Below are 15,147 nucleotides of genomic sequence, written 5' to 3'. Positions count from 1 at the left end.
CCAACTTAGGTTGCAGAATATCCGTTAAATTCACAGAAAAAATATACTCCGAAACTAAACCAGTGTAGTATTTCTATTCTGTATTTGCAAGATTACAGCTAATGGGCAACTTAAAAAATGTCAACCTTGGATCAGAAAATGCCCATTTCAAGAGACCAACTATTTAAAGACCTTCACCTATATCACATGCACATTTGTCTGTAACAAAAATCTGGAAACCTTCATGTAAAGCTTTGCATAGAAATTTATAACAATATGTCATAGAAATGAAACTATCTGTACAAATAAAAATATAGAGAAAAATAAAAGTTTACTAAAATTCATAAACATCAGAATGTCAGTCATATTTTCAAGTATAACTAGTTATAACCTAGATTTAACTTTGCCAATACCATATCAAAGCATCCCACAGTCTGGTAAAGCATATTTCATCATCATTGCCTAGAGCTGCTAATTAACCTTTTGCGTAGTTGAAAAACATGATCGTTATGGCCAAACATAAATGAAAATATAAATATACTGAAACTCGTAAATGACCATTGCTTGGTTCAATTATTGACCCTTGTCAAAGATTCATTCAAAATGTCCCAGCAATCTAGCGAAACATGGCATGAATTCCATCCTCATCCTCCATCTCAAGCTGTTGCCATCAGTGACATGCATCAAAAAATAAGCTTTTACATATGTATGAAGAACCAATTTTTTCACCCCACAAATTATATTGAGAAAGCAAATAACTGTAAAAACTCCATCTCAAGCTATTGCCATCAATAACATGCACCAAAAAATAAGCTTGCTAACACAATGTACGAAGAACGAATTTTTTACACCACCAATATTATATCGAGAAGGAAAATAACTGTATAAAGCAAAGAAACATACCGTATCAGGAGTTTGCTCGCCTCTCAGGTGGAGTCCATTGAACAGAAATGCTATTGCGTTGAAATCAATGGCTTGCCTGTCACAGTAGGCATCCATAAGACTACGCAATTGAGTGCTCCGCCTAATTAGATAAAATACTTCATTCCCATCCTGCAGATGCCAGCCAATGTCAAAGGTAGGAAGGATTTCCATATAATCCAAAATATATGTAATTTCGAACAACCTTATATATACATGATGAAAAGTATTTTTCATGGAAAGGGTAAAAAAATAAAAATAAAATGGAATCTAAAGATGAGCGTTGAGAAAAAGGATAAAAGGGTCCAGATTTTGCAAAAGCACAAGAAAGCAAATGAAAAAAGGCTTGGAGAACCATAACAAGGATACAAAAAGCAACCACTGAGTACACTATCCTGCAAGGTATAGAAATGAATTAAAAAAATGAAGCCAGCTCGGGCAACAAATATAAAGAAAGAGTAACGACATACAGTACCCTCCACTTAGGTCTCACCGTGAGAATTTTACAACTAATCTCCAATATTGAAAGATATATGTATCAAGTATTCAAATTTCACTAAACCCGTTTAAATATCCACTCAAAACATGGTCACTTTTTTAGTAGGGTAATGGGATTGAAAAATATTGCACGTTGCTACAACAGTTACCTGGTATACTCCAAACATTTCACACTGAAGATCTTAGGAAAAGAGACAGAAGAGAGACGAAACAAAATAAGTAAAATAACAACGTTTACAGGGAACAATTTTATCATAATAGAAACCTTTTGAATAACATAAAATGTAGCTTTCCATTTACTCTCAGTTATGATGCCCATTCACATCAACACCACAACAACCACATTTTTTCTACAATTTACTATGCAGTTTCACATATAACATAATATGGTTGTGTTCTAAACTTTCTGTTCATCCTACTTTTTATTCATACTTCACAATAAAAAGAAAGTTAAGCTTAATAAATACTTATTCGTATTGCACTCCATGCCCCGAATGGAAGAGATGTGTCATCTCTGTAGGTAACACTAATAAACTAAATGAAAAGACGGGACTTGACGCCTAATGTAAAAAAGAACATAAGAAAAAAAAAACACTTGAATGCCAATCATTAATTACCATGATGTCAAAATTAAAAACAAACTAGTATGAGATTTAAACCTTGCTTAATAGACCGGGGTTAAGGTGAATGACAGATCTGTGAAAGTAGTTATTCTCAAACAAAACAAGAGAAATATGGATATTGATATGACACACAATAAAAGATAGTATACTGATTAAAACTAACATGTACCTCCAACAAACATCAACAGCGAGAACATAAGACCGACCAAAACTCAGCAAAATGTCAGGTGACCTCCCCAACCATTTGACAAACCTTAAATACAAATACATATCTTGCTTAATGCATCAATTGTGATGGAAACAAAATAATACAAGATAAGTCAAAATATAGCTACATCTACACCATATACATGCAAGAATTCAAAATTGAGCAACACTATTTACTCAATAGTCAAACTCTCTGCTCCCTGATGCAAGCTTTTGCTCTACCACTTTTGCAGGCCCACATTTGAAGCACAGTAATGGCACCGTATTTTCCGGAACAGTGAATTTTTATGCCCCCATCCATGCCACCTGCCTTGTTTACCAACACAGATTCCAAACATGAGAAACGATGAACCCTATTAGTTGATGGAAAACCCTATTCCACTCATATCTAACAATGCAGCAGTTTCATGCAATACTTAGATGTGCAAAGCAATTGAGAACCCAGCCTTCTCTATGGTTAGGACTTAGGACTTGAGAGCTCTGAATAGTCTTTGTGAACCATTAACTGTGTCTGGTTGGGACTTGAGAGCTCTGAATGGTCTTTGTAAACCAGTAATTTCAAGTTATTTCCCATCAAGTCAGAATGTTTGAACTTTGAACACACCACCATTACGCAGGCATTGACAGCATAACATACCTGAATGTAGGGAATATAAGTACCTATCCAGATCAACTTCACAACCCAGGAAAAAAATAACCCAAAAAAAATCACCCTACACTTCAAAGCAAAACCAAAGGTTGTTTCTCGTAAAGGTATAGTTGATAGGTGATGCAATACGAAACTCAATTAAAATGAGATCAACAAAATAATATAACCAAAATTAGTAAATTACAATTCCAAAACTTCAAAAAGATCGAAATTGGAGTGTTTTCCACTGAACTATCCTTAAAAATTTAAAATAACACATAATATTAGCTAATTTAATATCAGACCATTCAAAAAATATGATAGTCACATAAAGACAGAAGGAAAGCAAAAACTGTCAAAATTTTCAGAATGTCCAAGAAGAGAAAAAGTCACCAAACTCAGTAATAGTGACCATTATTATTTTTGGTTGAGAATAGCATTAATTCTCCAAGAAACAGAACCAGAATCATCACAGCAGTGACTACAGTTCAAACTTTGGACCCCCATCCTTAATATTTATTATTAAGGCTCCACCAGTGGAGCTAACAAAAAGAAATTGCTCAAGCAAAATAAACCTAAAATGTAAAATCTGAACGAGGTATGGGTTACTTCTCCTGCATACCAAAGGATTCTTTTAGGACCCCTCTAAGTCCACCAGATGCCTCCTCACATCCCTTCAAGTGGTAGGTGCTTCAAAAAATCCAGTTAATCTATCTTAAAGTACCATGGTTGCAAAACTGATTCTAATGACTCTTTGTTGCCATGGTTGCAAGGGCTATTTGAATTGAGAGTTGTTTGACAGATGCAAACCTCCCAAGCCATGACAACAATGCACCATGCCTAATAATCACAAGTTATTATAAATTTTCCTCCCCTCAGTGACGCTGTCCTTGTGTTCTTCAATCAAATAAATCAATTGCAGAATTTAATTAACAGAGAAATATAAATTCTGAACACAGCTACCATTACACACTAGCTGTAAAACAGTAAATAGCAGAAAAATATATTAAAATTTAGCATACACATGCACAGATGATTTCTTCTTCTAAATCAGTTTTTCATTCCTTAAACAAAGCTTGCAAGGAAACTAGGAAACTATATTTTGCATGAATTGCAGGGGATCTCAATTCAGCTAAAGTTTGCATCAGCTAGGGATCGGAGAGTCTGCTATTTTGGTCAAGAGTATAAACACTTCTTTCAAACCTCCTTTTGCAAATTTTCAAGAGCTAGGAATGTGGAAGTGTACACCAATGCAGGATCAGATCCCACATGCAGTGAGTGAACAGGGAATCTCAGGGCAATCTGATGGAAGAGACCCATGCTTTTGAAAGAGCGCACATACTTAATTCATTCAATGGAAAACAACAACTTGTAGAGGTTATTATGGGAGATTGATGTGGGCAAGCAACCATGGTAATGATGACACCTCAGATCAGATTCCTCAAGCAGCGAGTGAACAGTGAATCTCAGGGCAATCTGGTGGAAGAGACACATGCATTTGAAAGAGTGTGTATTCTTAACTCATTCAATGGAAAACAACAACTTGCAGAGGTTATTATAAGATAATGATGACGGCAAGCAGCCATGGTAATGGTGACACCTTCGATTATGGATAATATGCATTTTCTGATGCGGGGCACATTGAAAGAGTTACACCTCATTTCTATCCTATTGTGGACAGCGTGGGGCATATTAAAGGAGTTACACCTCATTTCTATCCTATTGTGGACAGCATGCACATGCATGCTCAGGCCTAGGGAGCATTTTTCAAGGAGGCAGAATTCAATAGTGTAAAAACTTCAGTGAAACGTGGTTGGAGCCCCTGAGATTGAATCTCAGGTTTGACTGTAATTACCAAACAGTCTGATATTAATGAAAAATCTTGAGTACTTGGTCTACAATTTTTCTCCTATTCTTGTGCATTGTTCACTGTTAATGAATTTTCAGATGTCTATTCTTAGGTAGGGCACAAATACCTGCATGGGTAAAACTCCAGTTTGGGTAGAGGGTGCAGTTCGTAAGGAAAGGGATCCATGCTTGCATGTTCCAGTTCATCATCCAGTTGAGGTATACTTAACTGTCACACAGATCCATGCAGCTGGGCACACTAGGTGATTGGATGAGGGTTACGGTTTGTTTCAGTTACCTTGAGCAAGGGTGCAGTTCATAAGGAAAGGGATTCATGCTTGCATGTTCCAGTTCATCATCCAGTTGAGGTATACTTAACTGTCACAGATCCATGCAGCTGGGCACACTAGGTGATTGGATGAGGGTTAGGGTTTGTTTGAATTACGTTGAGCAAGGGTGCAGTTCATAAGGAAAGGGATCCATGCTTGCATGTTCCAGTTCATCATCCAACTGAGGTATACTTAACTGTCACATGGATCCACGCTTGCATGTTCCAGTTCATCATCCAGTTGAGGTATACTTAACTGTCACATGGATCCATGCAGCTGGGCACACTAGGTGATTGGATGGGGGTTAGGGTTTGTTTGAGTTACCTTGAGCACTTCATGCATGTGACCAGATATATTGTATCTTCCTTTGCCTTCCTATTCTATAAAGAAAACACACAGCACGCCACTGTGTTGGTTAGCAATTTTTTGGTTTTCAGTTGTTATGATGTATTTTCTTCTTTCCATATTCCATAGAAGATAGATGTGATTGAGAGTTGAGATATGTACTCACTGTTTTTATTTTTCTGCAGTATACGTTTGTAGATTGTAGGATTCAAAGATTGGTGTTTTGATAAGGTTTTGCCATTTGGTGTTGAAGTTACTTAGGACTTTTACAATTATAGTGAGTGAACAATTTGTTTACCATGGTCTAAAAGACATTACCATACTGGTAATGCAAATAAAACTAGGCTTAACCAACACATTTAGCCAAAATTAACCATCACACTAACAAACTATAAGAACAAAAGAAATCCCAATAACCTGAATCCCAATAACCTGAATCGCAAAGATGGCTTCAAGCTCATTCAACCTTAGCAGCCCACCATCTATCACATTTCTGCCCATAAAGATCTCACATACTTTGATCCCTTGCCTTTGTTCCTCACTCCTCCCTCTCCCACTTTCCTTATCCCTTCAATAGATTTATTATTTTTTCAATCTCTTTGCTTCATTCTTTTCCTCATTCTTATTTCTCCATAACCATTCTGTCTTCTCCTATCTTTTGTTTAATCTATTTCCCTTTTCTTTACAATTCTATCCTTTCTCCCTCTTTTCAGTATTTACCTATCTTCTTATTATTTGACTCCTTCCTAATTATTTTCATTATATATTTTTTCAAGTTAATGTTTTATTACCCTTGTACTTTCCCACGTGTTTCTCATTTACTTGTTGATTAACGCTTTTGGTTTATTTATTCCATTCACGTTTTCATTCATTATCAATGTCAAACTTTGTTAATTAGAATATTATTTTTAGTTACATTTTCTTGTTTACTCGTTCTCACCTTCAACATCAATTCAATTTTAATTTTATTTTAGTTAAAACTTTTTAATCTTCTTGTCTTTATGATTATTTTTCGTATGTTTAATAATACTCTCTTTTACCTTTTTCTTCCTATCGTTGAGTATTATATTGTGTTTCCTTTGACCTGATTTCTTAGCTACTTCTTTACTAATAATATTATTCAATCTCTGCTATCTTAAAAGACTTATACCTCTTGTATTTTCCTGTCTTCTTCCTCCTCAACTACAATTCTCATCTCTTTATTCAGTTTTGAAAGTGTTCAACATCAAAATTGATTACAAAGAAGATATCTACAATCAGTATTCCAAATGGAAGGCCCAACAAATAGGAGGATATCAACAACAATTTGTCTCTTACTACAACATGGAATTTCAATCTCTAGGACTTATTGAGGAACAAAGGTAGTCATGTAGACTTTGTATGGATATAGCTCACAGGGTTCCTGAAACCAAAAAAGGATGTTTGAGTAGTCATTGATCTGAAATTTTTTGAAAACTACCTTGCCAAATATGGCAGAGGATAAATCATCTATTATCACCTAAAAACTGCTCACTTGCAACATTTTTAGCAGTCACACACATCTAGATTGGATAATTTTGTGTGAATTTTATAAGGCATCCTAGGACATTATCATGCCAAACTTGCTTCAAGTGTAGAAAAACGCCTATATAACAATCATTAAGGGAACAATGTAAACAAAGGTGTCATTTGGTTCATCCCCAAGTCTAGGGACATTATCACAAGTTGGAGATTGATCACCCACCTCAATGTCTCTTACAAGATTCTAGCCAAGGCCTAGCCATGCATGTCAAGCACATTTTACTAAGCTCATACATCTAGAACAAATAGCCTTCATTGGGGAATGATTTATTCTGGGCAATATTATAGCCATATGGGAAAGATTCAAGTGATTCAGATTCTCAAGCCTCAACACTTTATTCATCAAAATTAGCTTTCAAAAAGCATATAACAGGGTTGAGGGGCATTTCATCCTGGCTATGCGCGAGGATCTCAATGTTGGCCCCAACTTCCCTAGTGTCATGGAAACTATTTTCTGAAAGGAAAGAATGTCTCTCAATGAACAGTAGTAAATTTGAACAAGTTGCACTCTTTCAATTTTTCCAACAAGGATACTCATCAGCTCCTATAGTCTAAGTGAGATGGAAGTTGGGGCCTTGTGTTATTTCATCTCTCACAAGGGCCAAGGATTAACTAAAGGTATCGGTCTCCTGAATAGTGAATTGGGCAACCAGTCAATGGGGACTTTGTTGATGATTTTTTTCTCAAGATCTTGTAGGGGAATAGAAATCAATAACCTACATGATAAATTGTCTTCAAATATTTGGCTTAGCCTCTAGAACTATAATTTAGTGGACCAAAACCAAATGTTTTAGACAAAGCCAACATTTCTATTTGAATGACAGATCAGTAAGGGATTCAAATACATTCAAGTCAAATATTTAAGTTTCTGGGCATCCTAATCAACTTTCAAAGGTCCCTCAAATAATTATACAAGATGGTCATCCAAAGAGTTCAAAAGAAAATTGAAAATGATTCACCAAGCCATTAGCCCTAGCTACCAAATCCCAAATCTCTACTAAAATCCTTACTACAATTCATATATATTCTTCCTCTTGCCAATTCCGCTCAATCAGTGGAGAAAACAATTTGTGGCTACGAGTAAAAATGGAGGGTAGTAAGAGCTTTTACAGAAAAATCAGAACTTTATTGCATTCCAATGATTAGGGACCATGGGGATTATCAAAACGCATACCCAAGCTTAGGCCTTGTGCAAAAATTGAATTATTAGTGGCTTAGAGAAATGAGGCCTCGAAGGTTCTTGTGTAAAATTGTCCTATGGGCATGAATTCATGGTATGACTTAAAACTACAAACTCATGTTATCATCTCAACCATGGTTAACATAAAAAAGGCCTTTGTCACTCAAAGCATATGAAGGGCCTAGAAGACTATCAAGCCATTCTTGAAATAGAGAGGCCAAAGGTTCAATTTTGGTTTGTCTTTCGATGAATACTCCTTATAGCGATCCCTATCCTTTTGCTCAAAGGCAAAACCTATCATTATCCCTATCAAAGGGCCTTTGATCCCTATCCATATCAAAGCATGTGAAGAGCCTAGAAGGCTATCAAGCTATTCTTGAACTAGAAAAGCTAAGAATAAACATATTTCAATTTTTCAAGAGGCATTAACACAAACAAAAGCATTTTTACTCACCAATTGAAGACTAGGTCACTTGCCTTGTGCTAAAAAGAGTCATTCAAAGTTCAAACCAAGGTTATCAAAACCACTTAGATTGGATCCAGTTCAACCAATTTGAAGCAATTATCAAGTGAAGGGTCCTAAATCAATTCACAACCGAGTAGTTCAACACCTTTTCAACTGAGTCCAATCCAGACCAATGTTCGATGAACCTAAACCCACCTGCACAGTCCCATGACAGATTGAATAGTTCTTCATTATTATTTTTTTTACTGATTTTGATCTAGTCACAATTTCAATTTTAGTTATAATAATTTTGGCTCAGGCTTACCAATCATAATAAACTCATCCTTAATCCCTCCTTATCAAGTCAGGTCTGCAATCCACTGTCACCTTGTGGAAGGGTTGGAATTGTACCAAGGCCAAAACATTCAAGAGGAATAATTTGGTTTATGGCCGCAAATGGCTTACCATAAACCTATGTAGTTGTTCAATCAAACAAAATTTGGATATTGAAATGCACATACGTGACTTGCCTCCTCTAGCTATCCACTATCTAGAAACCCTTAACCCAAGAATACTTTCTTTGCCTTGTGCCTCATCTAGTATGGCCACTGCTATGGAGTTGTTGGTTGAACATCGAACTTTGATGCACAGAATTGAGGATGAACTCTCTAGTCTTCGTCAACAAATTGAAGGCCTACAAACTCCACTCGACAAGCAGACCTCCAAATCCACTTTCTCAAGCAATGTCATTAGCAATGTAGCTCAAGATTCTGCTGATCTAAATGTAACAGTGTCCCCTTAGAAGAGGGGATTTGGACCCGGTGATGTCACCCCTCCTCCCGAGAATTAGCATGTTGGTCTGTAAATGCTTTCAAATTTTGTATGTCCTTTTGGTGCCTATATAGTATAACTATATACATATAGGAATAATAGTTTTGACATAAAGGAACTCAAAAATTTTGACATAGTGGGCATTCCAAAGATGGATAGGATTGTGAATTAACAAATGGAAATAGTTCCTCCTTTGATGTAACTGTTGCATTCACAAAGCAGATTTTCATTGATACAAATGTTCTCGTTCTAGTTTAAAAAAAACATATGTAGAAAAGTTATAAATATGGGGTTTCCCCCACATTTCCATTTTGAAGGGGTCACATTTTCAGGCGTTTCAGAAACTTTCAGATGTTTACACATTTATGCAACTTAGAAGCAAGCATTTAATACAAAAAAAGAGAACAAAGTTTCCATTTAACATCTATCCCACTTAAAATTCATGAAAATCCAAATTATTTCCTTAAATTTAAAAAAGCTCGTTGCCAGGCTCAAGAGTGTAGCAGCATGCCCTTCATATCCCATATATATCAATTATCTTATCTAAAATTATTTGCTTGGCCTTCTATAGAAATATCTCCTAGAAGGGCAAGATCTAGGTCCAATAAGAAACAAAGAAAAGAAAAACTGAGGAACTGGATCTCCAGATGATTACTGATAAATAAAATTATTGTGTTAACCACATAACTGTTAGCAGATGAAAAAGAAAAAAGATATTCCATGGCATCCAAATATCGATCAAAAGCAAAATAAAATGCAGCAAGTAATATTAGTTGATTCATCATAGTAAAATTACTCGACAGAAGTCCACAAAAAGCAACAATTAGACAAAAATTTAGCAATTAGTTAACAATAATCAATAGGAGCTTGGTTCCCGTAAAGAGGGGTGTTTCATACACCCACGGAGGTTCAAATCCCTCTGAGACATGTTTTACCCTCGTGGGCAATTTCACCATTCAATGCTCCGTTTCAAGCAGTTGGGATCAGGTGCGAGTTTTTGATGACTGTCGGAATAAATACCCACCATCCGCAGCTTCTTAAGCCAAGGGATTCTCCACGAGTGTTGAAAGCAGTCTACACTACATTTTAGTATTCCTAGAATAGGGAAGACATGCTTGAGACAGAGTGATAATAGGAAGCATCAAAATAAGCTAACAATTGGGTGGAACCTGAACAAATAGAAAAACAATATGTAACACAAGTCTCGAAGAATACCAAAATAAAAGGGAAAGTCACCAAAATATGAGATCAAGCTTTGAATTTATGCGAGCAAAACAGAAAAGCTAAATCACCAGAAGCATTCATGATGGTTATATAAGCAAGGTAGAAACCCTTTTTTTAAGATATTAAGCCGGTAGAATTAATAACCAGAACTTAGATACTATATTAAAACAGAAATTTGTACGGGCAAAAGGTTAGCAGACAAATTTATAGCTTTGGCAACCTATGAAAAGCTTCTCAGAACCTTAGACCCAAAAAAAAACCCTGAGAATACCATTAAAAAACTTTCCTCGCCCAAAAAAGCATCGTCGGCCTCTTTTTATTTTTATCAAGGTTATAATTCAAATACCTGGTCTCTGACCATCAAACGGATCCGATCCTCTTGCAGCACAGCTGAAGCGGCGTTGTCTCTCTCTATTATAGCTTCGTTGTCACTCAAAAGGACCGTAATACCGCCTTCATTCTTGATGTGCACAGCTGGAGCGGCGTTCCCTCTCTCTATTATAATTTCATTGTCTCTCATAATGACCCTAAAATCACATTCTTGCACAGCTGGAGCGGCGTTCCCTCTGTCATCCATACCAGCCTGCCTTGCAATTTCACTTTTTCTCACAATGACCCTATAACCGAGTTCTTGCACAGCTGGAGCGGCGTTCCCTCTGTCATCCATACCAGCCTGCCTTGCAATTTCACTGTTTCTCCGCAGAGTGAACAAATCCTAAATCCAATTCCTTTCGAGTTGAGTTGTATCGCGACCAGGGTTGGAATTTGACGGGCATTTTGCCCGTCATGAGGCATTTCACCCGTAAAATACGTTTTAAATTTTTAAATGACCGTTTAAGGTGAAGTGTTTTGAAATGTGACTAAAGTATTTTTGACGGGTTAATTTTTGTGAAAAACGTTATTAATATCTTATCTCCCACCGTTCCATTAGTCGAAGAATTTTTTTCTGGGAAAGTATATACTATAGTTTCGGGATGGTAATGTTGATCAAATACGGAATGGTCTGGTCAGCGAACCAACATTAATTTGGAATCTTTGCCTGGACGATTTCCGGGATCTATGCATGGTCTCCCTGTCTTTCCTCTTTCATCTTCGGATTTCAAGAGTAGCAAACCCAACGAATGTGGGCTTGTTTTCTTTGTACAATCGAGTTCATGAATCAATATAAGTGTTGTTGTGTGTAATGGTAGAATTCTTCAATTCTTTGATCATCGGAGACTGTAAAACTGTTGACACGCTGCATGATAGTTTGATTAGAAAAAACTTCTTCAAACTCATTGGCCTCTGAAGCTAATGTACCTGGTCCCTTGCAGAAATCTTGCAACACAAAATCTGTTGAAGAATCGCATGGAGGCAAAATCAGACTATAGTCTAGAGACGATAGCTCGTTCAAATCTGGCAAATTTTTGGCTAAAAGAGCTGCATCCGCTCAAAGATAATAGTAAGATGGAGATCTCTCCAATGCTAACGACGACATAGATATGGTAAAAATTCTACTTTCTTTAAAAATTTAAGGACATTTTGCCCGGTAAAATGCCTATGATTGGGAAAAATGCCAAATTCCAACCTTGTTGAAGGAAAACACCGGCGCACGAGAGAATAGAATGAAGTGGTGGTTGTATGCAAGTTGGGTTTCGAATTTTCCATGAAACCAAGTCTGTTATAAGAATAGCCCTGAAACCAAATGCTAATACAGTGGAGGCATTTTGTATGAGTCTGAAGATTCTGCGTGCAGGGGTGGGTTCTTTGTATCAAGAAGTAAAACAATCGACCCAAATTAATGTCATTATTGCTGGCATTTCTTGTTCCATGAATTCCTTGGGTTTTTTTTAATATTCTATTGACTCCATTGGTTATGCATGCATTTACTTATAATTTACCTATCCATTATCATTGTTGCCCTTAATTATTGGTTTCGAAAAATCTAATCTATGGAATGTTTGGATCATAGATTTGAATTACTACAAATTTAATTCATATATTTTTAATGCTTAGAAGAAGGGAACTATCCACAATGATTTGTATCATCTTTTAACAAATTTTTGTTTTTGCACATTGTGGGAAACAGTGAAGCCCTCTATAACTATAGTAGACTCTATTGCTTGATCACCTCACTAATCATGGCACACCCATTGCTTTAAATACAATTTCAGGACAACTCTGTTGTGGAAATTCTACTTTGCAATGCTTGGATATATGCCTTCACATTTATTTTTTCAAGGATGACTCTATTGCTTGATCACCTCACTAATCATGGGACACCCATTGCTTTAAATACAATTGCAGGACAACTTTGTTGTAGAAATTCTACTTTGCAATGCTTGGATATATGCCTTCACATTTCTTTTTCTAAGGACGAACCTTGTTCGAGTTCTCAATTTCTGATGGCCTCAATATTCAAGTACTCATTCGTTTATAAGTATATAGATATATATCAAATTTTTAATTAGTTATAGTTGTTGTACCATATTCTCGCAGATTTTTTAACTTGCACTTTATTGGTAAATGGAGAGTGGAACACTCTACAATTGTTGCAGACTTTGTTTCTTAATTATCTCTTTAATCATGGATACTAATTTTCTTATAAATAATTGTAAGATAACTTTGTTTCAAAAATTCTATTTTGCAAGTCTTTGGTTATACTTCTCCACATTTACTTTTGCAATAGTGAACCTTATTTCAATTTTCTATTTATGGTAGGCCACTTTTGCATTGGTAAACCTGGTTTAACTTCTCAATTTATGGTAAGCTAAAACATTCATAGACCCATGCTTCTATATATATAGAGATAGATATTGATTTTTGATAATTCAATATCGGTAAAAAAAAATTAATCACCATAATTGGTGAATAATTTAGGGCTCATCATCCATCTTTTTTTTTTAATTTGAAAACATTGTGAATAGATTTATTGTTAGTAAATATATTATGAGTTGAACCCAAACAAAAATGGTGAACTCAAGCAAACCCCACAGAGTTGTTAATATTGGAAACATTGATTGCCATCTTGTTATTGTGTCACGTTTATCTCTTTGGTGTTGAAGAAATCAATTGTAAACAAAATAATGTAGATATGTTAGCTTGGGATTTTTTTTTGACAAAACCATCTAGAAATTGCTTTGTTTGGCTCTTTTAATGCTTTGGCAATTATTACAAATAGAAGCTATAAATTTGTAGATAATTTTTTTTTAATGTATTTTTACTCCTAGGCTTCACATTTTTAGTCTTTCTCTATTTGATTTTGTGCCACAAGTATTGTAAGCTTTCAATTTTTCACGCGTAAATCTATTTAGGCCCCTTTTGATTTGTTGATGTGACTTGACGTGCATGTTACATATGAATGTTCTAGCATGTCCGGGTCAAGGACAACAAGCTATGGAGATTTTATTGTTATTGTTCATGAAATTTCAAACTAAAATTCATGATTGAATAAATCTTTTCTATGTTATGGTCATTTTGTTTCTTTGCTTATAATAAATATGTGAAAATTTTTAACATAATTGTAATATTGAGGAGTAATATTTTAATCGAATCTTAATTAGTGAAGGGTTAATTTATTATTAAGACTTCACTTTTAAAGGGAAAAATTTTAAACATAATGTTTCTTGATGGGTAGCATAAAGACACAAAACATCAAAAAAACATTGTTTGACGGGTAAAGAGGAATCCAAATTCCATCCCTGATCGCGACCTCCCGCCACGGCGTTTTACTCGAAATAAAATAGGTGAAGCGGATTAAAACCCTCGTACCGGATGCGTTAGGGCATATCAATTACATTTAATACAGTTGTAGGGAGGAAATGCTCAAACACTTCAAGCCCCTTTAACGGTATATTTGTTTGAAACATTTTTATTCTTTTTAAATCGAGGAATCAATAATGGGTAGATACTAAGGTAATTATAGACTTATTTTAGTGACACCATTTTGAAAGAAAATTATGACTTGGTTTGAGAAAGGAAATGAAATGATATTTTAATATTTATCGACTAAAAATAATTTATGGGACTATTAGTATTTTGTTTTTCGTTTTTTGTAATTCTATTTTTTTTATTCAAATTGATGATGAGTTCGCTCAACTTTCGAACAGTCCCATCATTGAAAAGACAGTGCCAATAAACCAATGTTAACATATTCCCATAACTTTCTCTGATGTCTTTGAATGCATCACATTTCAAAATGAAATGTTTTTCTGATTCCACTACCCCAGACGTGCAAAATGTACACACGCGTTCTTCCCAAGCTTATTCAGTTCTTTTCCACCATCATATTTCCCACTGAAGTGATGTGAGGTGTTTAGCAAGAAATGTATGACCTAGCAAGGTTTGACATGTTTAAAGATGTATTCATATAGGAGGTTTCACTTACAAGGGGCATCTACTTCGATAGCATTTTCATAATGAACTACAGTCTAATTGAGAATTTGAACTTAGGTAGGGAGAATGCAAAAGCATACCTTACAACCATCTAAACCCATTTGAAAGATACATTATTAACATACCTTCCAACCATCTTGAAACCACCTAAACCC

The 15,147-nt window shown here is 35.5% G+C and overlaps 1 protein-coding gene across 1 annotated transcript; it reads right to left on the bottom strand.

Moving 5' to 3' along the window:
* Positions 1 to 291: 291 nt before the first annotated feature.
* Positions 292 to 11,411, bottom strand: LOC149207844 (uncharacterized). The gene is made up of 3 exons (XM_089395865.1): positions 10,965 to 11,411; positions 883 to 1,032; positions 292 to 640 (listed from the first exon to the last, which is right to left on the bottom strand). Exons 1-3 carry the CDS (start codon positions 11,283 to 11,285, stop codon positions 596 to 598), a joined length of 516 nt encoding a protein of 171 aa, XP_089251991.1. The 5' UTR covers positions 11,286 to 11,411; the 3' UTR covers positions 292 to 595.
* Positions 11,412 to 15,147: the final 3,736 nt, after the last annotated feature.

The sequence above is a fragment of the Pinus tabuliformis genome, chromosome 1_2 (assembly GCF_031772625.1).
Source record: "Pinus tabuliformis cultivar Carrire ecotype Pingquan chromosome 1_2, CPIR1, whole genome shotgun sequence".
NCBI lineage: Eukaryota > Viridiplantae > Streptophyta > Pinopsida > Pinales > Pinaceae > Pinus > Pinus tabuliformis.
The sequence above is the reverse complement of the archived record's forward strand: the minus strand, read 5'-3'. Positions and strand labels throughout refer to the sequence as shown.